This window comes from Loxodonta africana, chromosome 9 (genome assembly GCF_030014295.1).
Source record: "Loxodonta africana isolate mLoxAfr1 chromosome 9, mLoxAfr1.hap2, whole genome shotgun sequence".
NCBI lineage: Eukaryota > Metazoa > Chordata > Mammalia > Proboscidea > Elephantidae > Loxodonta > Loxodonta africana.
In genome coordinates, this window is record NC_087350.1 from 64,007,017 (window position 1) to 64,032,309 (window position 25,293).

The 25,293-nt window shown below is 41.4% G+C and overlaps 1 protein-coding gene across 1 annotated transcript; it reads left to right on the forward strand.

Annotated features, from left to right (window-relative positions):
- The first annotated feature begins 3,470 nt into the window (after positions 1-3,470).
- On the forward strand, positions 3,471-24,913 carry WDR31 (WD repeat domain 31). Its single transcript, XM_064291580.1, is given in 9 exon segments — positions 3,471-3,492; positions 3,495-3,582; positions 4,012-4,144; positions 6,728-6,802; positions 15,242-15,577; positions 16,746-16,813; positions 19,923-20,064; positions 21,824-21,986; positions 23,549-24,913. Coding segments are annotated over 9 exon segments (1,188 nt in total). The 3' UTR covers positions 23,710-24,913.
- The last annotated feature ends 380 nt before the right edge of the window (positions 24,914-25,293 follow it).

Sequence of the window (25,293 nt, forward strand, 5' to 3'; positions counted from 1 at the left end):
ATTTATAGTATCTGCAGTTTCCAGTGACCTAGATCTATGGATGACATTTGTCCTTAGTTTGATGACAATGTTGAAAAATGGATTAGGCTGGAAGATTGGAATCCCTGTACCCTCTATTTATCTATAAACAATACAACATCTCACACTTTTGAAAACTATCCTGGAATTGTTCCTGTTAGCGTATCTGTGGCCTTTTATAGAGAATCCTAGAATGTCCTAGAAGGGACCTTGGATTCACTACTTTACAACAAATATTTTTAATGTACTGCACAAGCCACTTGAGGTACAAAGATGAATATGACAGAGTCCTTATTCTTATTGACCACATAGTCTGCTAAAGCTCATCTAGTCTAGTATCTTCATTTTATAAATGGGAAGCAGAGGCACTCAAGGATATGTTCTTGAGATAAGACAAAGCTGGAGCTAGAACCAGGGCTCCTGATGCAACACACAATGTTTTTTCCACTGCATTGTAGTTCTGTCCTGATTTCCTGTTCTTGTCAGGAGAACAATTCTGCCAGCTTCTAAAAATGTAGGCTAAAATTCTTCTGGAAAACTCTCTTTTTAAATAGTATATGGTATGAATGAGAATGACTTTCCTAGTGAGTCCTAGCTGCAATTTTCCTTGTAGGTAGTTCTTCCCAGAACTGAGATGGGGATTGTGCACTCCCACTTCACCAATTAGTTCCCTCAGCCTCTGACATCTCAGGGACCAACTAGTTGCAGAGGATACATGATACAGAGCAGCCCAGATTAGCCCCTAACCAGATACCTCAGTCCTAGCAAATGACCACACTGGCCATGTTTTCTAGTTTCTATTTTCTGTGTCACCAGCAACCAGCACAAGACCTGCACAAATTAGGTGCATAGGAGGTGTTTCCTGAATGATGGCGTGAACGAGCATCTTGGAATGAATAACTCATTTCCTTTTTTTTTTTTTTTTTTGGTTAGTCTAGCTTTTTAGTTGTTTGGAGACTGATGCAAGTAAATCTGGAAAATATTTACTGTAATAACTTTCTTTATTCTCATGTCTTATGTCATCTATTTTTGATGCCATTTAATTTCTAGGTCAGTGGTTCTCAAACTTTTTAGCATCAGGACCGCTTCTCGCTTTTAAAAATTATTGAGGATCCCACAGAACTTTTGTTCATATAAATTATAGATTGGATTCAGATTCCTCCTGTGCCACTTCCTATCTATATTAAAACGGAAATTTTAAAAAATTGTTATTCATTTAAAAATAACAGTAAACCCATTGCATGTTAACATAGATAACATGCTTTTTATGAAAAACAACTATATTTTCCAAAACAAAAAAAAATTTCATTGGGAAGACTAGTATTGTTTTACATTTTTGTAAATCTCCTTAATGTCTGGCTTAAACAGAAGACAGTTGGAATCTCACATCTGCTTTTCTATTCAATCAGTTGCAGTATGTTGCTAGGGTTGAAGTATAAGATAAAATCCAACCTCACACAGATATGTAGCTGGAAAAGGGTGGATCTCATAGACCCTCTGCAGGGGTCTCAGGAACCCCCAGCAGTCCTCAGATCACACTTTAAGAGCTGTTGGTCTAGATCATTACCTATATTGTCTCATTTAGTGTCATTATCTTTAGCATCTCACTCTTATTACGGAATAACTTCATGCTCCTGGTGCGCTGATTTGGAGAAGTGCCGCAGCAAAATTGTTTAAAAACAATCCATCAAGCCAGGAAGGTTATAACATTTTAAAATAACCAAGGCTCTTCTTTTTTGAGAAACTTCACTAGTGTAAATTATTATTTCAATTACAGTGCTCTTTCTGTTTTTAAAATTAGTTTTCTTTTTGTTTTTGTTCTTAATCTTCTAATGCTTTATTGGAGGGTACGATACAAGGGCTGTAAGAGTGAGGCAGCAAAAGGCAGAGAAGAAAATCCATACAATTGATTTGTCTTTTTAAAAAGGATTTATTTATTTTTATTTTATTGTAACACTCTAAGAGTAAAACACATATTCTGTTAAAGTAAAAGTAAAGAGATTTATTGAAGGTTCAAAACAGTTCAAATCAGGGACATGTCTGATCTCACAAAGTGAAAATCAAACGCTCCTGGGTGGTGAGGTTACAAAGACATATTTATATCCTTAAATCAGGAATTAACAATGCAGAATTTCTGATTGGTGCTCAGTGATGTAAGGAGGCAGGAGACAGGATAACTCTAAGCGAGGAGTCAATAGGGATTGGGTCAAAGTATATATGCGGACTTCTTAGGTTGGATATTTCACATAATTGCAGAAGTTCATGACTAAAGAGAGGATTTACAAAGGGTCATAAAACAATCACAGGTCATTCGTTTTTAAGAAAGTTTTGCCAAGATAGCATCCTTAGCAAGCATTCCCTAACAGTTGCTTGTACAGGTCATTTCTGATAAGGGGCTTGTGGCAAGACCCTGTCTTTAAAAACTATGTTTCCACGCCCTTAGCTTAACTGCAGGGAAAAACATTTTCTTAGTTGCAAAATTAAGTTTGCTCAAGGTTAACAGCTGCTAGGAAGAAGGCAGAAGTTTAAAATGGAGTCTGAAGTCAACCTAGGCTGGCCATTTTACTTTGAACAACTCCGTTTTGGAACTCTTATTCATGATAAAATATATATAACGAAACATTGCCTTTTCAACCAGTTTTATGTGTACAATTCAGTTACCTTAATTACTGAAAGGATTTATTTTTATTTTTTAAAGTGTAAAACTATACACATTTGCCAATTTAACATTTTCACATGTACAATTTAATGACATCAATCATGTTATACAACCATCAACAGTATCTGTTGCCAAATTTTCCATCACCATAAACAGAAACTCAGTGCTTCCTAAATAATGACTTACGCCCCTCCGCCACCCCCGGTAACTACTAATAAACTTTAGTCTCTATATAGTTGCCTATTCTAGATATTTCATGAGTGAGAGCATACAATATTTGTCCTTTTGTGATTGATTGACTTCACTCAGCGTAATGTTTTCAAGGTTCTTCCGTGTGGTAGCATGTATCAGGATTTCATTCCTCTATGTCTGGAAACCCTGGTGGCATACTGGTTAAGAGCTACAGCTGCCAACCAAAAGGTGGATAGCTCATATCCACCAGGCGCTCCTTGGAAACCCTGTGGGGCAGTTCTACTCTGTCCTATAGAGTTGCTATGTGTCGAAATCAACTCGACGGCAATAAGTTTGGTTTGGTTTTTTGGTTTTATGTCTGAGTAATACTTAATTGTATGTATATGTGTGTGTGTGTGTGTATAGATATATGTATATATATATACACCACACTTTGTTTATCCAGTTATTTGTTGATGGACTTTAAGGTTGTTTCCACCTAAAAGGATTTATTTTTAACATAATGAAACCCACTAACATAATTACTGTACCATTATTGTGCCTAACAAATATGTGCCTACTTCTTTTTAATAGGGACCACAACTTCCAGCAGCCGCAAGGGATGCTGCCACTCAGGTGCCAGCTGAACAAGCTCCTCCTCAGGTTTTGTGTAGGTTCTGGGCCGTGATGGGGAAGTTGCAAAGCAAACTCAAACACAGCACTTATAAATACAGGTATAGCACTTCTACCCTGAGGTCCCAAGCCTTATCATGCCCCACTAAACTTTCCACTAAAGAAAGAGAAGGCCCAAAGTGAGTGTTGATGACCTTCCCTGAACTGTCAGCTTGATCTGTTCTCTGTTGATCCAAAACAGCCTTATTAGCTTGTGTCTGCACCCACACGGGGAGGGGACCGACATCTTTGGGAATAATCTCTAGTGTGAGTAAAGACTGTTGACTTCTTACCTTCAGGATTCACCTTTATTAGATTCCAAATATTTGGTCATTCTGAAAATGTTAAGAGTAAGTAATAACATTGTTGGCAATGTCAGTGGGTCTTCTTTTTCTACTTTCCCATCTGAACTTGCTACCTTAGCCCATACTCTTCTTCCTCTTCCACTCCCCCCATACCATCAGGTCTCTCATTTTCTGTCTTCCCTTTAGCAGGCCTGATGGAATTACAGAAGAGAGGATTCAAACTAAAACCTTTCAAGAGTATAGCCCAGCCCATGTGGATACCGTCTCTGCTGTTGCTGCTCTGAACTCAGAACTTTGTGTCTCTGGAGGAAAAGATAAGGTAGAGTTTGCAGGGCTTCCCTGGGAACCAAGTTATCACAAGGAAGAGAAGCAATTTTGTAAGGAAGTCCAGGTGTAAAAATGGTGTGATGGCTGAGGCATCTGACCTCTCCTAATTTCACATGAAGGAAGGAGTATCAAGATCGACAGCCCAAGGCTGATTTCTATCAGGCGGAGGTCAGACTGCTTCCTCTCTCCACCATCTTTACCAATTCTGACACCAGGCGTCCTTCGCAGGCACTCTCTACTCCTCTGCTGCGTTCAATAATTCATTGTAATGGCCACACAACTCACAGACTACACTCACAGTTATGGGGTTTATAAGTAACAGGTTACAGTTCAGGTTCAAGAACGCTCAGGATACAGTTCTTCAATCAGGATGGCCTCTTCTCAGCCATGCCTGCAGGCAGGTCTCTCTCTGGCCCTTGACTTCTCAGCCTGGCCTCTGCCCTGCTTGGGCAAGTTTTACAAAGCTCTTTTAACTCTGCAGGTAAGTGCCCTGAAGCACCCCACTCCTCCAGTAAGCCTTACCCTGAAGGCACTCAGTTCTGGCTCTATGGGTCTCCACCAAGTGCCTTGAGGCACCGCACTCCACCAGGAAGCCTCCTGCCCAAAGGCAGTCAGCTTTCTCACTCCTTGGGCAGGGAAGCCCAATGCGCAGTCTCCTCTGCCGCCACCATTTCTCTGCCATTTCCTCTCACCGTCTTGCCATCTTCTGTGTTACAGCTCTCTCTCTCTGTCTTCTGTATCTAGGAGGGTCTCAGTACAGGAATTCCAGGTCCAAAGGATGTGCTCTGCTCCCACCTTTTCTTCGTGGTGGTGGTGAGATCCTCTCCTCCCACCTCTGGAGTGGCTTATTTTAAGCCTAGCAGGATGACAAAACTGACCAATGCCTTCATTAGGGTTCCATATACCTTATTTGCATAGTCCCACTCAATCATTATGTGTGAGTCACAAAGACTGTGGCTAGAAGGGCCATATTAAGTAATTAATTGCACTGCACCAGGTTATACATTTCTGGCAGCAGTGTTGATTAGTATAAGAATATGGACTTTAGAGTTAGATTAGGTTTCAATTCCTGACCTGCCACTTTTATTACTTTGGGAAAGTCTTTTAATTTTTTTTTGCACTTCAGTCTCCTTATCTGCTTTATGGGGATAATCCAGCCTTACAGGGCAGTTGTAAATGACAGAACCGGAACACTGCTAGGCTACCCACATGCTTTCTACGAATGGCAAGTATTATTGTTCTGGCCAACCTACTTTTACACCTTCTGACAGACACAGGAGCTATTGTTAGTGAGAGGCACCTCCTTGTCTAGTCTTTATGCCCTTCTCTTGCTAAAATCTCTACACCAGGATGTATCGTGATTCCTTCTATCTTTTGTCCTCCCTCCCATTGTCACTTTGAATCTGGTTGCTTTCTCTCCCTCATATTTGGATCTATCATGGTGCTTACAGCTAGGATATTGGTAGCAAAAATGCTGATTCTTCTTAGAGTGAATAATAATTCCTCCCATTTCCAATAGCTTTTTAGAATCTTCAAATTCCATTTGCAAACTGTATTTCATAGATTCTAAGATGCACATCTTTTCACATTTTAACACCTCTGAAATCAGGATGCATCTATAAATTGATGATAAAGCATGATATCAGTGTTTCATTTGCAACATTTTTGTCTTAAAATCTATATCATCTTAGATATATGAAATTTTGTTTAGATGATCCTTGCACACATCTGTGAGGGGTAGATAGGGCAAAGATTATCCTCTCTATATTGCAGGTTAGGAAATTGGAGCCCTGATGGCACAGTGGCTAAGCACTCAGCTGCCAAGAGGTTGGCTATTTGAACCCACCAGCTGCCCTGTGGGAGAAAGAGGTGGCATTTTGCTCCTGTAAAGATTAAACCCATTGCCATCGAGTTGATTCTGACTCATAGCGACTTGGAAACCCTGTGGGGCAGTTGTGTTCTGTAGAGTCGCTATGAGTTGGAATTGACTCGATGGCATTGGTAGGCCAGAGCAATGTTTTTAAAATCCAATTTAGGGGAAGAAATGTTTACAATAAAACATTAAGTAAAAAAAAAAAAATTGGATTTCTCAACTTTAAACAAAAGCATACACCTGGAAAAAGGCTAGGAAATTGAAATTTTCAACAGTTACTTTTTTTTTTTTTATTATTCTTTCTGGCTATTGGGATTATGGATGAGTGTTTTTGAAATTTAAAGAACCATAATACAATTAGGGGGAAAAAAAAATCTGATCCCACATAGAATTCTCCCTTAGCATCTACAACCAGAACCTCAACCTGAATCAATTCCTTGTGCAGAGTGTTATCCCAGATCCATCAGTTAGGCTTAGAGGAGTGGCCCAGAGTCTTGAGGAGAGACAGAGGAACCATCAGGAGGAAAGGAAAGAAACTCAGAGTAGGGGAACACGAGGAAGGACAGAACAATAAAACCCTAATGCTTTAAGCAATTACCTTGACAGAGGGGGCATTAGTTGGGAAAAATTATGGTGGGGAATGAAATAAAGCCTTGTTATCTTTGAGTGGTTGAACTAAAATATTTTAATGACTCTCTGCAGATAGTTGTGGCCTATAACTGGAAAACTGGAAATGTGGTGAAAAGGTTCAAAGGACACGAACGTGAAATCACCAAGGTAATTGTCAAAGTTATTATTATGGAGGAGTTTGAAACTGAATAAAGGTGTATCAAATAGCTCTACCTAGTAAGAGCAAGTGAATGTCCAGTCTTAAGGAAAAATAAAAAGGCTTCATTTGATATTATAAAGCCCCATTTTAGGAAAAGAAAAGTAAACCATTCACTTAGCTCTTTATACAGATATGTTGGACCTTTTTTTTTTTTTTTTTAAGTCGCTGATTAGCTTAGGTGGTAAATAGAGAAAAGCTGAATAGAGAATTGCTCTCTTTGACCTATCCTAACTTAACAAGTGACATGTATAGAAAAAATGTGTAGAAAAAATGTAGCTTGAAGAATGATAAAATCCCTGTGCTCAGGAACCTTCTAGTCTAGTTATGGAGGAAAAAAGCCAACAAAAGTTAAATAAAAATTAATTTGTTAAATATCATTACAGAGTAGTGTGAACTTCTAGCAAAAATTATAGAGAATGTCAATTCATTTAACTCCTTCCCTTTTCAGAAATACACCTAAATGAACAAAAAGTTAAGATGCAAACTCATCTATAATGAAACTAGGCATCAGCCACAATCCCATTAAAAGTGTATGGTAAGAACCTGCCAGATACATTGCATTTTGAATCAGACTGAGAGAACAGTAGGTTCCAGTGCACATCTACCCAGGTTTTTGGCAGAGAACAGATTTCACTAAAACATAACTAGTCCTGAACAGCCTTCTCAACAGTTCTTTATTTAAAAAGATGAGGACTAAAAAATAGGTCAGTTACCTATAAAACCAGACAATATAACAAAATTGAGGCTGCCCCCAGCTTGCTCCTTCTTTTCCTGTTCATCTCAAACAGAAATAATCAAAATAATCAACTGTCAATATTCAGCACTACAGCTCAAGTTGTAATAGGCGCTGGGCTAACAGGAAGGAGAGTGAAGAAGAATTTATCTTCTTTATAACATATGTATATTACTCTTGGGCATATATCAGTACAACAGAACTTGCCCCCATTCAAAGATGAAACTATGAATATAATTGGTAGAAAGGATCCAATGTAAGACCTATATGGCTACAGACATTTTTTAAAAACGATACACACATTGTGTGTATTTTCACCACAATAAAAAAGAGAGAGAGAAAAAAGGATACACACATAACAAGATAAAGACAGAAGAAAATACACTTTAAAGGAAGAATTACTCAAGAAAGAAAAAAATATTTTGATTAGAGTTTTCTATGTTCTATAAATTAAGAGAACAAGTACTCTATGAAACAAAAAAATCATAAAAGTGTGATGGTTAATGTTATATGTCTCCTTGGCCAGGCCATTGTCTTAGTCATCTAGTGCTGCTATAACAGAAATACCACAAGTGGATGGCTTTAACAAAGAGAAATTTATTTTCTCACAGTATTTTATAGTAGGCTAGAAGTCCAAATTCAGGGCATCAGCTCTGGGGAAGACTCACTCTGTCTTTGGCTCTGGAGGAAGGTTCTTGTCATCAATCTTCCCCTGGACTAGGAGCTTCTCCATGCAGTAACCCCAGGTCCAAAGGACGAGCTCTGCTCCCAGCATTGCTTTCTTGGTGGTATGAAGTCCCCAATGCTCTGCTTGCTTCCTTTTCCTTTTATCTTTTGTAAGATAAAAAGTGGTGCAGGCCACACTCTAGGGAAAATCTATTAACATTGGATTAGGGATGCAACCTTAGTAAGGGTGTTACAATCCCACCCTAATCCTCTTTAACATAAAATTATAATGACAGAATGAAGGACATCCACACAATACTGGGAATCATGGCCTAACCAAGTTGGCACACATTTTAGGGGGACACAATCAATCCATGACATTCTACCCTTTGGCCCCCCAAAACTCGTGTCCTTGCCACATGTAAAACATATTCACCCCATCATATTATAGCAAAAGTCTTAAATCAACTCCAAGTCCCAAATCCAAAAATTCCTCTTCATCTGTGAAATCTAGAACACAAGTTTTCTGCTTCCCAAGTACAGTGGCAGAACAGGTACAAGCTAGAGATTTCCATTACAAATAGGAGGAGTTGGAGGGAAAGAAGGCATAACAGGTATCAAGCAAGTGAGCAGAACATATTACATTAGCCCTCAATGCTTTGAAAACAGTCCTCTATTCTCCGAGATCATTCATACAATGCCCCTGCCCTCCAGACACTAGGTATTGGCCACACTCTCAGGATCCTGAGTGGAAAGCTCCTTGGCCCTGGGCTTCAGCTCTGCCTTCCAGGCCCACTGGGACCACAACTCTGCTCCCTTGGCTTTAGATGCACATTCTGCTAGTCCCTCTGAGTTGCGACTCCACCCTTAGAAACATCAGAGGCCATGGCTCTGCCCTTTGAAACCCCAAAGGTCGAGGCCATACCTTTGAGACTGAGGCAGCTCGGCTTCCTGTGTTCCTTGTCTCTTCAGCTTCTGCTTCCTAGTTTCTTGGCCTCTTAGCCCTCGGGCCTCACACCCACATCTGCCCTGCTGGGGAAATGTCCCAAAGCTCTGTAGCTCCACCTATAAGTGCCTGGAGGCACTCCACGCTGCCAGGAAGCCTTCTGCGCACAGGCACTCAGCTCTCTTGCTGCATGGGTTGGCTGCAGTGCTGTCTGGCACTGGTCTCTTGGTTCTGCTGCTGCTGGTTCACTGCTGCTGCCAGTCCTCTGCTGCTGTTTCTCACCATCTGTGCCTTCTCTGGTGTTTTGTTTTGGTATACCCCTATGGGTTGCTTGAGTGAGCTAGCTTGATTATTTTCGCCTTTGGAGCTCTGGTGTCCTGTCACCAGTTTAGCTGGCTAGAGCTGTTATCAGGTATATCAGTCTAGGAGTCCATTCAGTTTTCTTGTATGAATTCAGCTCAGGTTTCCAGGTAGCTGATATCAAGTATGTGGTACAGGCTCTGTTCTACAGTCATAGAGGGGCAGGGGTGATTGGCGTATATACTGGTATCTGATTGCAGCAGGGGGTCACACTCTGAACAAGGCAGGGGGCTGAGAACTGACCCCCAAGTGTCTCTGAGGAAAACGCGTCTCTGTTCCCTAGAGCGTGCTGGTGGGTGGGCTCTGCAGAGGGACCATGGGCACCCAAAGATTTTGGTGTAAGGACTGGGAGGTACCCATTATCCCTGGGCCCCTGTCACGAGTGGCTGGGCGACCCAAGTGAGGCCACCAGTCCTTAGGTCCACCAGTCCCTGTTGTGGGTAGGTGAGGACCTTGTTTAGTAGGCAAGGCAATGTCAAACGTCAAACACCCACCTCTCCACCGCACCGCTGAAATGGTTGGAGTTTGCCAACAAGGGCCTATTCTCCCAGAATAGGCCCACACAGGTCCATGCAGAAGGTAAAGGTGCTCAAGGTCCACGGGCAGTTTATGCCTGGACAGGAGCCGCTTCTGTCCTGAGCTCCCCTAGTTAATGGAACTAGCAAATTATCTTTTCCCCCCAGTTAGAAATTTTTTCCTTCCCCAAGGCCAGGAGGACGGTTCCAGGTGCTCACCAGGGTCTATTTCAGGCCCAGGGATTCAGCCGCTGAAGCTGGCTTGGGGGTGTGGGAGGGGCGGTAAAATATACACAAGTACTTAGCTTTTGCTGAGAGCGCCCTTCTGCTCAGGTTCCGGAGGTGTGAGTGGGCTGTGCGGCTGGCTGCTTCTCCCTGAGGAAACTGCGGCCAAACGCTAGGACCAGCCCACCGCCACCACTGCCGCCGCCACTCCGGGAATGGTGCCTGAGGGCTCCCTGTGACTGAGGTCCGGCAACTCCTCTCCGCTTCTGAACGGTCTCTTCCTTCCCCTGCCCCTCAGTTCCTTGTCTAAGCTTGCCATTGATACTCAGGGCTCCCAGCTTGTCACAAATATACTCATTTCACTTGTATTTTCCGGTCTTTGTTGTAAAGAGGGCTCAACAGAAGCGTCTGTCTATTCCGCCATCTTGGCTCCGCCTCGCCTTCTCTGGAGTTAACAGTTCTTCTCACTTCCTTCTGAGTCTTTATCCACCCAGTTTCAAAACTGCTTCCACATTTTAGGTATCTGTTAGGGCAGCATCCCACTCTTGGTACCAAATTCTGTCTTAGTCATTTAGTGCAGCTATAACAGAAATACCACAAGTGGATGGCTTTAACAAAGAAAAATTTATTTTCTCACAGTCTAGTAGGCTAGAAGTCCAAATTCAGGGTGTCAGCTCCAGGGGAAGGCTTTCTGTCTCTGTCAGCTCTGGAGAAAGATCCTTGTCATCAACCTTCCCCTGAACTAGGAGCTTCTCTGCACAGGAACCCCAGGTCCAAAGGACACGCTGTGCTCCCAGCACTGCTTTCTTGGTGGTATGAGGTCCCTGTGTCTCTGCTCGTTTCTCTCTTTTATATCTCAAAAGAGATTGGCTTAAGACACTATCTAATCTTGTAGATCTCATCAATATAACTGCCACTAATCCATTTCATTACATCATAGTGCTAGGATTTACAGCACATAGGGAAATCACATCAGATGACAAAATGGTAGATAATCATACACTACTGGATATCATGACCTAGCCAAGTTGACAGATATTTTGGGGGGACTCAGTTCAATCCATGATAGCCATGATTCTCAGTATTATGTAATTATCCTCCATTTTGTGATCTGATATAAGGGAGTTTCCTTGGGTGTATGGCCTGCATCCAGTATATATGGATGTTCTGGCAAAGCTCTTTCAGTCCTGTATCCAACTCATCATCACCTGACCTCCAGTTCTTGGGATGTGAGCCAGCAGCCTGCTGCCTGACCTGCAGATTTTGGGATTCACCAGCTCCCACAACCCCGTGAGCCAGGAGCCTACCATCTGAACTGCCAGCTTTGGGTTCGTCAGCCCCTGCAACCATGTGAGTCAAGAGAAGCCTCAAGCCTGACACCTGACCCATAGATTTGGGACTTGCCAGTCTCCATAACTTCGTGAGCCATTTCCTTGAAATAAAATTTCTCTTGATATGTACTTACATATATATACTTCACTGGTTTTGTTCCTCTACAGAATCCAGTCTAAGACAGTAAGATAATAGAAGAATTATCTGGAAGAAAGAAGAAGAAAATTTGAGGAAAAATGCTATTAGCAATTAAAATTACATTATAAACAGTAAGATGTAAAATCATTATGCTGAGAAAAGAATTGGTGACATGCAGGGCAGGCTAATCGTATGGAATGAATTGAAAATAGCAAAGAGATGAAAATGATTGGCACAAACATGATAGATACAGGATACAGACAATGTAATCCATAAATTGGTGTTTCTACAAAAGAATAAAACAAATTCATCACAAAACATGTAAAAAAGATAAAATAGAAATAAACATACTCAGATAAAGGAAAACTTGAACATAAAAGAGCATAAGGGGCTAGTTGAGGACCAGGAAAATTAAGTAATCAATACTGATACATATCCAGATGAAATTACCAAACTTTGAGAATAAAGAGAGAATTTTAAAAGCATCCTGGCAGAAGAGGAAGGTCACTAAAATGTAAAAGAAAAATTAGTTTAGCTTCAAATTTCTTCTCAGCAGCACCAGATGCCATAGGACAGTGGAGCACTGTCTGCAAAATGGTAAGAAAAGAATGTGCTCCAAGAATCCTTTATGTAGCCAGTGTCATTCTAGTGGAAAGGCAATAGAAAGACATTCTTAAATATGTAAAATACCAACATATGCAAAGCCTTCCTCAATAAAATTCTTGAAGATGTAACCCAGCTAATGAATATTAAAGAAGTTTCAAATAAAGAATTCATGATATGAGCCATGAATCCAGTTAAACACAGAAGTATGTCTAAAGAATTGCAAAATCACGGCTATGAAATGATGTAATTATTATAATTCTTTTAAAAAAAGATATATAATGCAAAAATATTAATAGTATGGTAATAGACTGAGACAGAAGTTCAAGAAAATACCTACAAAAATGTGAGAGAAAACAGAATTAATATAATTGTGCTTTTTTTTTCACTTTTCATGAGAGTCTGTATATATACTGTATTCTTTCTGAAGTTGATAAATTGAGAATATGGGCTTAAGGATATTAGTACATGTATATAAATACAATTAGAAGAATTTAGAATATATATTTTATAATTAAAAAATATAAATGTAGGGAAGAAAAAGTTCTAAAAACAAAATATACAAATCTAACAGAAAAAGACTATGAAAACATAACAAAATATTTTTAAAAAAGACAATAAAATGACAGAAACAAGACCAAACATATCTATGATAACAATTAAAAAAACAAAAACAAAACCCATTGCCGTCAAGTCAATTCCAACTCATAAGAACCCTACAGGACAGAGTAGAACTGCCCCATAGGGTTTCTAAGGAGTGGCTGGTGGATTCAAACTGCGGACCTTTGGGTTAGCAGCTGAGCTCTTAACCACTGTGCCACCAGCGGATAAAGTCATTATTAAAAGGAAGGTACTCTTAGACTAGGTAAAAACTAAATCCAACTACACATTGTTTAAAAGAGACATATCTAATGCAAAGCAACTTAAAGATTAAAAATAAAAAGTTGACCAAAAAAAAAAAGTTGAACAAATATATATCAGACAAGTGCAAACAGAAAGCAGGAGTTGTGATATTAACATCAAACTGAATGCATTCAAAGCAAAAATCATTAAATGGGACAAAAAGACTCACTTTAAATTGATCAAGAGTATAACAGTCACCTGACATAAGAGTATTTAGCCCTGGTGGTTTCAAAGGAAATTATTTCAAATAAGCAAAAATCAATAATTCTGATGCCATTTAAACTGTTCCAGGGTATAGAGAAAAGGGAGATCTCATTTCTTTTTATAAAGTCAATATAAAATTGATAGCAAAATGTGACAAAGCATATAATGAAAACTACCCAACAGACTTACGAATATCTATATTAGGTGGAGTTAGATACAGCTTCAGATAACAGAAAGCCAAAATAACAATGGCTTAAACAAGTAGAAAGCTCGCAAGGCGGTTCCATGGCTATGAGGAAGCCAGAGTCCTTCTGTCTTATCTACCATTACTAGTGCTCAGCTTCCTTCTTCAAAGTCGCCTCATAGCCCTGAGATGGCTGCCGCAGCTCCAGTCGTATCTGATCTCAAGAGAGCAGGAAGAAGGAAGCGGCAAGAGCAAAAGGTTGTACCTTCCAGCTCCTTCTAAGTTTCCCATAAGTATCATTCCCCTTGCATCTCATTGACCACCTCTGTCTTCAGGGGGCTGGAACATTTCATTTTATAGCTGAGCACATTGCCAACACATGGATAATGGGTGCACTACTTGCAGTCTGCTTCAGTATGTATTGTTATAAAAATTTTAAATGAAATACTAGCAAAAGGAATCTAACTTTTTGCTAAAAGAATAGCATATCATGACTAACTGAGCTTTATTTGAGGGACGTAGAAATGGCTCAATATTAGGAAATTGGTAAATGTAATTTTCTGTATTAATTGGTCAAAAAGAGAAAACCAGGATCATTTCAGTAGATCCAAATATCCAGCATCTATTTCCACTAAAGTAGAAGTAAATGGATCTTTATGTGGTTAAAAATAAATATAAAAAAGAATAATATCTCTTTAAAAATAGTATAAAGTAAATAACATTACTACATAAAGTAAGAGATTATATAAGATAGTTATGTTAATAATACAAAGTATATGAGACTTGGAGAAGGACATCATACTTGGTAAGATAGAGAGTCAGTGAAAAAGAGGAAGATCCTCAACGAGATGGATTGACACAGTGGTTGTAACAGTGGGCTCAAACATAGCAATGATTGTGAGGATGGCTCAGGACTGGCAGTTTTTCATTCTGTTGTACATAGAGTCGCTATGAGTCAAAACTGACTTGATGGCACCTGACAACAACATGTGAGACTGTAACACTGTACCAGCTTTGGGTGTGATGATGATAAAATGCCAAGGGGCGGGGGAGGTCACACAAACAGAAAATTCTATAGATCAAACAGGGGAGAGATTCCTATGAGGCGAGGTGATCTGAGGGGGCTTTATGGAGGAGGTGAACTTTTAACCTTACCTTGAAGTTTGGTGTTGTCATTGAGTCTCTTCCGACTCATGGCAACTCCATGTATGCAGAGTAGAACTGCTCCATGGGCTTTTCAAGGCTGTGACCTTCTGGAAGCAGATCACCAGTCCTGCCCTCCAAGGTGCCTCTGGTTGGGTTTGAATTGCCAGCTTTTCGGTTAGCAGTCTCGTGCTTAACCGTATATGGGACTCCTGACCTTGAAGGACAGGGAGGAGTTCTGCTCTTAAATGGGAAAGGGTAGCTTAACATGGAGAGGTGGAAATTGAAACTGGCCTTGTTATCTTTTCAAATTTAGGTATTACTCTTTTAAAAACCGTGTGTGGGAGAGAGTTATGTAACCCATTCCTTCCCTGTTCTGAAGTCCAATCAAGTAAGCACACCAGAGGTCTTTCTTTGGGATTTTTCCCTGAGCAGGTAGCCTGTATTCCCAAATCGAACCAGTTCTTCAGCGCCTCTCGTGACAGGATGGTCATGATGTGGGACTTACATGGTTCCTTACAACCAAGGCAGCAGTTCTCAGGCCATGCCATGGTGGTCACTGGATTGGCTGTGAGTCCAGGTAAAGTAAAACAAATCTCTCCCTTTGTACTTTCTGAAAAGCCCTATTCAAGCCCATCTCATGGGCTGTCTTCTCCCATTGTCTCCAAAGACTCCACACAGCTATGCACTGGCTCTCGGGACAACACCTTGCTTCTGTGGGACGTAGGAACTGGACAGTGTGTGGAGAGAGCATCTGTCTCCAGAAACCTGGTACGAACTCAAACTTGTACAGAGCAGGGCAGCAGGAGAGAGCATGGGGGAAAGGACCAGGGAGAGAGATCAGGATACCCACAGCCAGGCAGTAGAGGCTTGGATTCTAATTCCTACTCACCCCTAACTCTCTGTGGGACCCTGGCCCCCTGGGATTATTGGATCAAATGGTCTCTTTAGGTCTCCTGCTCCAGAGAACAATTCCACTAGTTTACCCTGGATTTTAAAAGGGTCTTTTCATTTGTTCCTTCAAAATAAAGCTATTGCATTTTTTCTATGGGCCAGACATGGAAAAAGCAGGGTTAGTGACCTAGGACACCATCCTTGGCTCACAGCTATGCTTATTTTGTGTTCTGTACATGTAACATCATGCAGAGAAATAAACATTGCTTTTTGCTTTTATGTATAATTTGTTCTGCTTTTGAAGAGCAGTCACATTCTAGTAGTAGACTAGTATATAAACAACATAGCCTTTGGGGTCAGACATACCTGGGTTCAAAAGTTACTTAAACTCTTAAGAGTTTTAGTATCTTCGCAAGGTTCTTCAGAGGATAAAATGAGACAATGTATGTGAAACACTCATTGTTATGTCTGACTTATGGTAGATGTTCCTTTAGTAGTCGTCAAACTTCAGTTATGTTCATCTTTTCTAATTTTAAAGACAACTGACAATGGCCAAATATGCTTGCCCTGTGTCCTCCGTACTTGTGGAGGTTGTAAGGGAAGACAATCCTGTCATGTTGTTTTTGAAAACTTTTTTATGTCTTGCCCAGCAGGGGGCTGCAGGTTCAGGATAAATATACTCTTTCTAAACCTGTGGAGACCTTAGCATTTTGGTGTTCTCACCTCAGGGCAGTGATCTCCCGAGCTGCCACCAGGCTAGCAGTTCTCTACCACATGGCTGGAGTTTCAGGCACTCAAAGAGCACACTTGCACACATTTTGGCGCTTTCAACTGACCCAGCTGCTACTGTTGCTGCTGATAACCTGGGAGACATAGGTGGAGCACGACTGGTGGGTATCTGCAAAGCATAAAATCCCTCTAAGTCAAATTTACTAGTTCAGAATCCTTGAGGTGTTGACATGCTATTTGGCCCAGTTTACAGGCATTTCATACATAATTATATAACTTAATATGAAGACCTTTTGAAAAAGTGTGTTTCTTCCAGGTCACTCACCTGTGCTGGGTCCCCAGAGAACCATATATCTTACAGACCTCTGAAGATAAAACCATTAGGTAGGTTTACTGGACAGCAGTGACAGTGTTTCTGGTGAAGGTGTGTGGATCCCATGCTTATGAGCTCTTCTCACCCTGCTTCTCCACATTGCTGGGTGCTTCACAGAGCCTTCTGCCCCTCTACTCTTCTCTGGTGCTGGGGCTTTTCTGATCTGGACCCATGGATTGTCTGGGAAGAAGTTGGAAACCCAGAGGTCAAGGGAAAGCCTCTGTTCTTGGTGGTTTCAAAGCAGCTGACTCTACCAGCCCCCACTGTGTGGCTTTGTTCAGATTAACCTCAGGATTGGTCATGTGCTAGTCCACCCCCTTCAAACTGCCTGACTCTCCTTGCTACCCCTGCTCAGCGGCTGCTCGTCTGGTTATCAATCATTCAGCCCTCAGGTGAACCCCTCCCTGGGGAAGCAGGGTCAGAATCAGCATCAGGAGAATCAAGTGAAATAAATAGTCCTTAGACTACAGAGCATGACCAGGAACTCTGGATCTCAGAAGAGGCTCAACTTAGAAAGTGGTGAGAATGAGATAAAGAGATAAAAATGAGAAGGATAAAACAAAACACTTGCCATTGGACCCCTCGCCAGTTGTCCAAGGCCTGTATCTTTTGTATCTGATTCTGGAATGATGAGTGTTCCTCAGTTCATAAGCATCTTTCTTTTTTTCATCTGTTGAAAGCAGTGCCCCAAAGGACTAAATTAACAAATTAATTTGCACAATTAAAACACTTGGTCTACAATGGAACAGAATTGAGAACCCAGATATAAATCCATCCACATATGAGCAGCTGATATTTGACAAAGGCCCAGTGTCAGTTAATTGGGGAAAAGATAGTCTTTTTAACAAATGGTGCTGGCATAACTGGATATCCATTTGCAAAAAAAATGAAACAGGACCCATACCTCACACCATGCACAAAAACTTACTACAAGTGGATCAAAGACCTAAACGTAAAGACTAAAACGGTGAAGATCATGGAAGAAAAAATAGGGACAACGTTAGGAACCCTAATACAAGGCATAAACAGAATACAAAACATTACCAAAAATGACGAAGAGAAACCAGATAACTGGGAGCTCCTAAAAATCAAACACCTATGCTCATCTAAAGACTTCACCAAAAGAGTAAAAAGACAACCTACAGATTGGGAAGAAATTTTCAGCTGTAACATCTCCGACCAGTGGCTGATCTCTAAAATCTATATGATTCTGTTAAAACACAACCACAAAAAGACAAACAACCCAATCAAGAAGTGGGCAAAGGATATGAACACGCACTTAACTAAAGAAGATATTCAGGCAGCTAACAGATACATGAGAAAATGCTCTCGATCATTAGCCATTAGAGAAATGCAAATTAAAACTACGATGAAATTCCATCTCCAACAAGGCTGGCATTAATCCAAAAAACACAAAATAATAAATGTTGGAGAGGCTGCGGAGAGATTGGAACTCTTATACACTGCTGGTGGGAATGTAAAATGGTACAACCACTTTGGAAATGTATCTGGCGTTTTCTTAAAAAGCTAGAAATAGAACTACCATACAACCCAGAAATCCCACTCCTCGGAATATACCCTAGAGAAATAAGAGCCTTTACACAAACAGATATATGCACACCCATGTTTATTGCAGCACTGTTTACAACAGCAAAAAGCTGGAAGCAACCAAGGTGTCCATCAACAGATGAATGGTTAAATAAATTATGGTATATTCACACAATGGAATACTACGCATCGATAAAGAACAGTGACGAAACTGAAACATTTCATAACATGGAGGAACCTGGAAGGCATTATGCTGAGTGAAATTAGTCAGATGCAAAAGGACAAATATTGTATAAGACCACTATTATAAGATCTTGAGAAATAGTGTAAACTGAGAAGAACACATTCTTTTGTGGTTACGAGGGGGGGAGAGAGGGTGGGAGAGGGTTATTTACTGATTAGTTAGTAGATAAGAACTACTTTAGGTGAAGGGCAGGACAATACTCAATATAGGGAAGGTCAGCTCAACTGGACTGGACCAAAAGCAAAGAAGTTTCCGGGATAAACTGAATGCTTCGAAGGTCAGCGGAGCAAGGGTGGAGGTTTGGGGACTATGGCTTAAGGGGACTTCTAAGTCAATTGGCAAAATAAATTCTATTATGAAAACATTCTGCATCCCACTTAGAAGTGTGGCGTCTGGGGTCTTAAATGCTAACAAGTAGCCATCTAAGATGCATGAATTGGTCTCAACCCACCTGGATCAAAGGAGAATGAAGAACACCAAGGTCACACGATAACTAAGAGCCCAAGAGACAGAAAGGGCCACATGAACTAGAGACTTACATCATCCTGAGACCAGAAGAACTAGATAGTGCCCGGCCACAACTGATGACTGCCCTCACAGGGAGCACAACAGAGAACCCCTGAGGGAGCAGGAGAACAGTGGGATGCAGACCCCAAATTCTCATAAAAAAACCAGACTTAATGGTCTGACTGAGACTAGAAGAATCCCGGCGGTCATGGTCCCCAAACCTTCTGTTGGCCCAGGACAGGAACCATTCCCGAAGACAACTCATCAGACATGGAAGGGACTGGACAATAGGTTGGAGAGAGACGCTGATGAAGAGTGAGCTACTTGTATCAGGTGGACACTTGAGACTGTGTTGGCATCTCCTGTCTGGAGGGGAGATGGGAGGGTAGAGAGGGTTAGAAACTGGCAAAACAGTCAAACGAAAGGAGAGACTGGAAGGAGGGAGCGGGCTGATTCATTAGGGGGAGAGTAAGTGGGAGTATGGAGTAAGGTGTATATAAGCTTATATGTGACAGAGTGACTTGATTTGTAAACTTTCCCTTAAAGCACAATAAAAATTATTTAAAAAAAAAAACAAAAACTTGGTCTACATTCCTCTTAACTAGATCCTAAAGTGGAAAGAACTTAGACGTCATTCAATTTCATTACTTCCTGCCAGCTTTGGGTCTCATGTTTATCTGGTTCATATTGCTGTTTTTAGGTAAATCACAACATTCCATTCTGATTTGCCTAAGCAGGAAAGAGCCAAGACTTTTATGTTATTGGGCTGTCTATTCAGACACATTTACAACAAACTCATTTCCTGCTGTAATATCTTTCAGATTATGGGACAGTCGGGGATTGCATGTAGCTCATATGTTTCCTGCGAAACAGCACATTCAGACCTACTGTGAAGTCAGTGAGGATGGACACAAGTTTATCTCCTGCAGCAGTGGTTTTGGAGGGGAAGGCTGTGACGCCACGGTAAGAGATTGTGTGGGATCCAGGTATCTGGTTGCTGATAAACAAATTACTTACTCTGGCCTCATGCCAGTAGCTGGGCTACATAGGCAGGCTTTGGTAATAATGGCTCAGGCCTGTTCCAAATGCATACTGTAAATTATCCTTTGAGTTCCAGATGCTTCTTTTAGCAGGGCTTCGAGCCAGGTCCTTTGGGTTCAAACCCCTGCTGAGAATTTGCATTTCTAACAAGTTCCCAGAAAGTTATATATAAGAATCACCTGGGGATCTTTTAATCTGTAGATTCTGATTCCGTATATCAGGGGTGGAAATGCAAATTCTCAGCAGGGCTTTGAACCAGAATGAACTGGTTTGACACCCTGTCTTTTAGAGAAGGATCTATTAGCCTAGACCTCTCTGAATTGGTGGTAGGAAAGATGTCATAAGAGTCAAGACAGGGAGGAGCTAAACATAAAACTGATCTGCTGCCCCTACTCCCTGCAGAGCCTGGAAAGAGAAGGGGGTGTTTGAAGAGTCAAATGAATTCCCACTGTACATGTATTCCATATACATGTGGTCACAATAAAGGAGTTCAAGCTCTCTAGGAAATTTTGGAGCTTCACCGCTGGTCTAGGGTCTATCCCATCCCTTACCCATATACCTTACTTGCATCTAATTGTGAGGTAGATTGCCTAGGCTCCTTCAAAGTACCTTAGATTACTAATTGTAGATGTCAGTTACATATCCAAATAGAATTAAAAAAAAAAAACAACCCATGGCACCGATTCCAACTCATAGCAACCCTATAGGACAGGGTAGACCTGCCCCATAGAGTGTCCAAGGAACACCTGGTGGATTTGAACATAACACTTAACCACTACACCAGCAGGGTTTCCAGGCATTATATAGAATATAGCTCCCATTTATCGAACATTTATTATGTGGCAGGCACTGGGCTAAACACTTTACATGCATTATCTCATTTAATCCTTAAAACTACTCTGCGAGTTAGTTACTATTATAATTCCCATTTTATAGAGGAGGAAATAGAGGCATGGCAAGTTCAAATTTCTTGCCCAAGACCACAACCCTAGTAAGTGATAGACCATGGAGTAGAATCCCCAAGCTACTAATGTAGCTTCAATTCTCCAAGCTAAGCATTTCTAGTTCCTACAGCTGTTCCTTGGATGACATTGTTTCCCGTGACTTCATTATTTCTTGGACACAATTCAGTTTGCTCTTCTCCCTGAACATTATTCTTCAGATGTGATCTGATCTGTATCAACAAGAATGGAGCTGGGGGACCGTCACCTACCTTATTGTAGACACCTGTCTTCATGTATCAAGGCTCAGCATCCAGGCATTAAATCAGAATATTTACACTCGAATGTACTTATGAGAAGGTGCTCGTAACTATTAGGTTCCCACAGGACCCACAGATGCCATAAGACAACAACTGAGTCGTCATGGAAAGCAGACAACCCCATACTGTCCCATCATGCTGTAGGACTTGAGCTTTCACTTCCCTAACCATGAGGAAGACAGCAACTCTTCTATCGCATCCTCAACCAGGGCTGTTGGAGACATAATTGATCCTTAGTATAATCACTGGGTGGATAGATGGTTGGGTCTATGAATGAAGATAAGGGGCAACTAGATGAATAGGTAAGTGGAGGGAATGGTGGATCAGGGGAAGGTAGAGAGATGGATATTAATAAAAATGAAACAGGTATGAAGCTAGAGGAATATGTTATTTGTGAACTGTTCCCTACTGTCTTTGCAGTTGTGGGACCTAAGGCAGATGCGCAACAGAATATGTGAATATGTGGGGCATTTCCAGACAGTTGCATCATGTGTCTTTCTACCAAGAGCGTTGGGCTTGATGCCTATAATTGCTACCTCATCACATGACTGCAAGGTGAAGATTTGGAATCAAGATACTGGAGGTAAGGAGCCTGCGGTCAGTGCTTCTGAGAAGACACATGAAGTCCTAAAGGCTTCCTTAAAACCTTTCTATTGCTTAGGATATACAAAGCCACCCATGTCCTGCCACTGTCCGATCCTCTAGTGGTTAAGGGATGACACCAAGGTGCCAGAATCTCTCTGTTCAACCCCTGACTAGAAGCCATCACCATGTATCCCCCTGTACCATGTTGTATAGACTCATTTCTGAGAGCTCAAGCATTCTTTCAACCTGAAATTACTCATCCACCTTTAACTTGTGATGCTCAAAATGTCTGGAAAAGGGGACAAGAATTGCCACTTTTGAATTGGTTTTTCAGGGACTAAGATGTGAGCATCAGCTCTTGGTGGGGATGAGGTGGAGTGAGGATAACCTCAGAAGGATTATCTCCTGTTTTGACTCTGAAATTAAGGTCTAAGATCACAGTAAGGTCATGATACTTCAAAGCACCAAAGGAAAAAAGATGTTTTATGGAACACAGCTCCCTAGAGTCCTCAATGCAGTGGTATCCTGGAGCTGGCTTCAATCCATCAATTGTTAAATGTTCAGGAATTTTATAAGCTAGTGTTTAAATTGCTTAAATTGTTGGTATCTTGAAATCTGGTCATGGTGGAAGTATTTACACCATGAAAATTGGCAAATGCTACAAATCAGAGTTTATTTGGTTTCCTTCCAGAATGCTGATTTACCAGCATCCCCACTGCCTCCATGCTATTCTTTCCTGACCACAGAATTCCCCCGGGACAGGACTAGCCTGCAGTTAGAGAACTTCAAACCAAATCCCTCCCACATCAATCTTCCAGAAACTCAGCTCCCAGCAGGGGGAGAGAGGGTAGCCCCCTCAGAGAAAACATGGGATCATGTCTAGCAGCACTCTACAAACAGCTGTGGCATGAGGCAGGCGTTCACAGTAAGGCCAGCCCTGCTGTACCCTCACCTAGAGTTGCCTTCTCCAGTTGCAACAGTGCAACAGATGTGGGAAGTGGAGTGAGCAGACATTTTAGATTTAATGATCCTAAACTGAGACCAGGGAAAACAAGGTCTGAAAGTACTGACCTGACTAGGTGGCATAAATGAAGGCCCACCTGCTGACTTGTGGTTCTTAAAAGAGCAGCCTCTGAGATGAGGGTGGAGGGAGGCTGAATCAGCTGGAAGCCCTCAAAGATGGCTCTCCAGGAAACCAGCCGCTGATGATCAGCACCTTTATCTGTTTTCCTCAGCCTCTGCCTTCTTTGTTCTCTAGGCAGGTAGCTGAGGGCAACTTTTTAACATGTCCTTAGCAGGTGAGGCCCCAATTGTCTGAACATCCTTCTAGGTGTTCAGTGTCCTGCTTGGTACATGTGTCATTCTCACAGTTGAAGCTTTGGGATTGACCCAAGTTCTGACTTCCCAACTGGAATGTTTTTCTCTGAAGCGAGAAGTGCCTTTTTTAAATGAGTAAGATATGTACAGCACATATTTTACTTCCTCGAATTTCCCATGAAGACATTGCACTTCCTGGTATTGCACTCTTGGCCTAACCTGCTGGTTTCCCCTTACCCCCAGCCTGCATTTTCACCTTGTGTCTGGATGGATCAGGACCCTTGACTTCCTTGGCTGTTGGTGACACAGTCTCCTTATTGTGTGCAAGTTTCAGCAGAGGAATTCATTTACTTAGAGTGGACCACAGTCGAGGGCTGGAACTGCGGGAAGTGACAGCATTCTGATGCCAAGAGACATTCGCTGGACAATATTAAACCGTAGCCCTTCCTTTCTCAGTTTGGCTTTTTGTTTTTCTACGTTGTCTTCGGAGGAGATGGATGTGGGGCTGGTAGTTTCTGCTTAGATTCACTTAGAAGGTGTATCTGTGTTAGAAGTCAATTTAAGTCCAGGGGTTCAAAATTAAGTACAGATTTTAGAAATAACGGACTAAACATAAGGTTCTCAGTCAAAGTTAAATCTAGATGCAGTTTTTTAGTGAACTTTTTGGACTGCTTGTCAAAAAAAAAAAGTTTATTGCTGAAAATTATGACCCGTACTGGAGGAGCCCTGCAGGCCATGGATCCCAGACCTTCTGTTAGCCCAGGGCAGGAACCATTCCCAAAGCCAACTCTTCAGACAGGGATTGGACTGGAATAGAGGATGGAAAATGATACTGGTAAAGAACAAGCTTCTTTGATCAAGTGGTCACATGAGACTATGTTAGCATCTCCTGTCTGGAGGGGAGATGAGAGTGCAGAGGGGGCCAGAAGCTACCCGAATGGACACGAAGAGAGAGTGTGAAGGGAAGTACTGTGCTGTCTTATTAGAGGGAGAGCAATTAGGAGTGTATAGCAAGGTGTATGTAAGTTTTTGTATGAGAGACTGACCTGATTTGTAAACTTTCACTTAAAGCACAATAAAAATTAATTAAAAAAATAATTATGACCCGTAAGAGTGGTAGGCCTCTGTCTGTGAGAGTCACAACACAGGGCCTACTTCTATTGAGCTATCCTTTTCTATGTCTCCCACAAAAGAAAATAAAGTGGGGGTGGGGGAGAAACTCTGGTTTAGTTGCCTCAAAATTGTTGAGATGGGAAAGAACACTACAGCTTCATAGAGAAAATGGCATGAGATTAAGCTCCAGTGACTGCTCCTCAGCAATGTGAATAATCATGTGTAGAAACCTAAAGCCTTGACTTCTACTCAAAGTAGAAGCAGAGTGTTGTTGTTGTTAGGTGCCATCAAGTTGGTTCCAACTCATAGCAACTCTGTGCACAACAGAACAAAACACTGCCGGGTTCTGCGCCATCCTCACAATTGTTGCTATGCTTGAGCCCATTGTTGCAGCCACTATGTCAATCCATCTCCTTGAGGGTCATCCTCTTTTTCACTGACCGTCTACTTTACCAAGCATGGTGTCCTTCTCCAGAAGCAGAGTGGGAGGTAGTAAATCTCTTCCTGCTTTTGGTACCTTCCTAGACCAGAGCTGAGGTTGCATGAAAGTGAGAACTGAGATGGTTTGAAGAGGCTAACAACCATAGGGCATTTCCCCAGAATTGTAGGAATTATCAAACCTGTTTTGTAGGTAAGAAAACTGGGAGGTTCAGAAATTAACACTAAAAAAATTCCATTTCCACATTTAATATTTTTATTTAGTTTTATATAAATTCTTGGGAATAAGAGAATCTCTGAAATAACAATAGAAAGTATAGAAAAAAGTAGAGGGATAGACCCAATTGTGCCCAGCCATTGAGCCCCCTCCAGTGAGGAGGGGCAGGCATGCTCAGGCCTTACCCGTGTGGCCCCAGGAGACCAGTCGCCAGACTGGT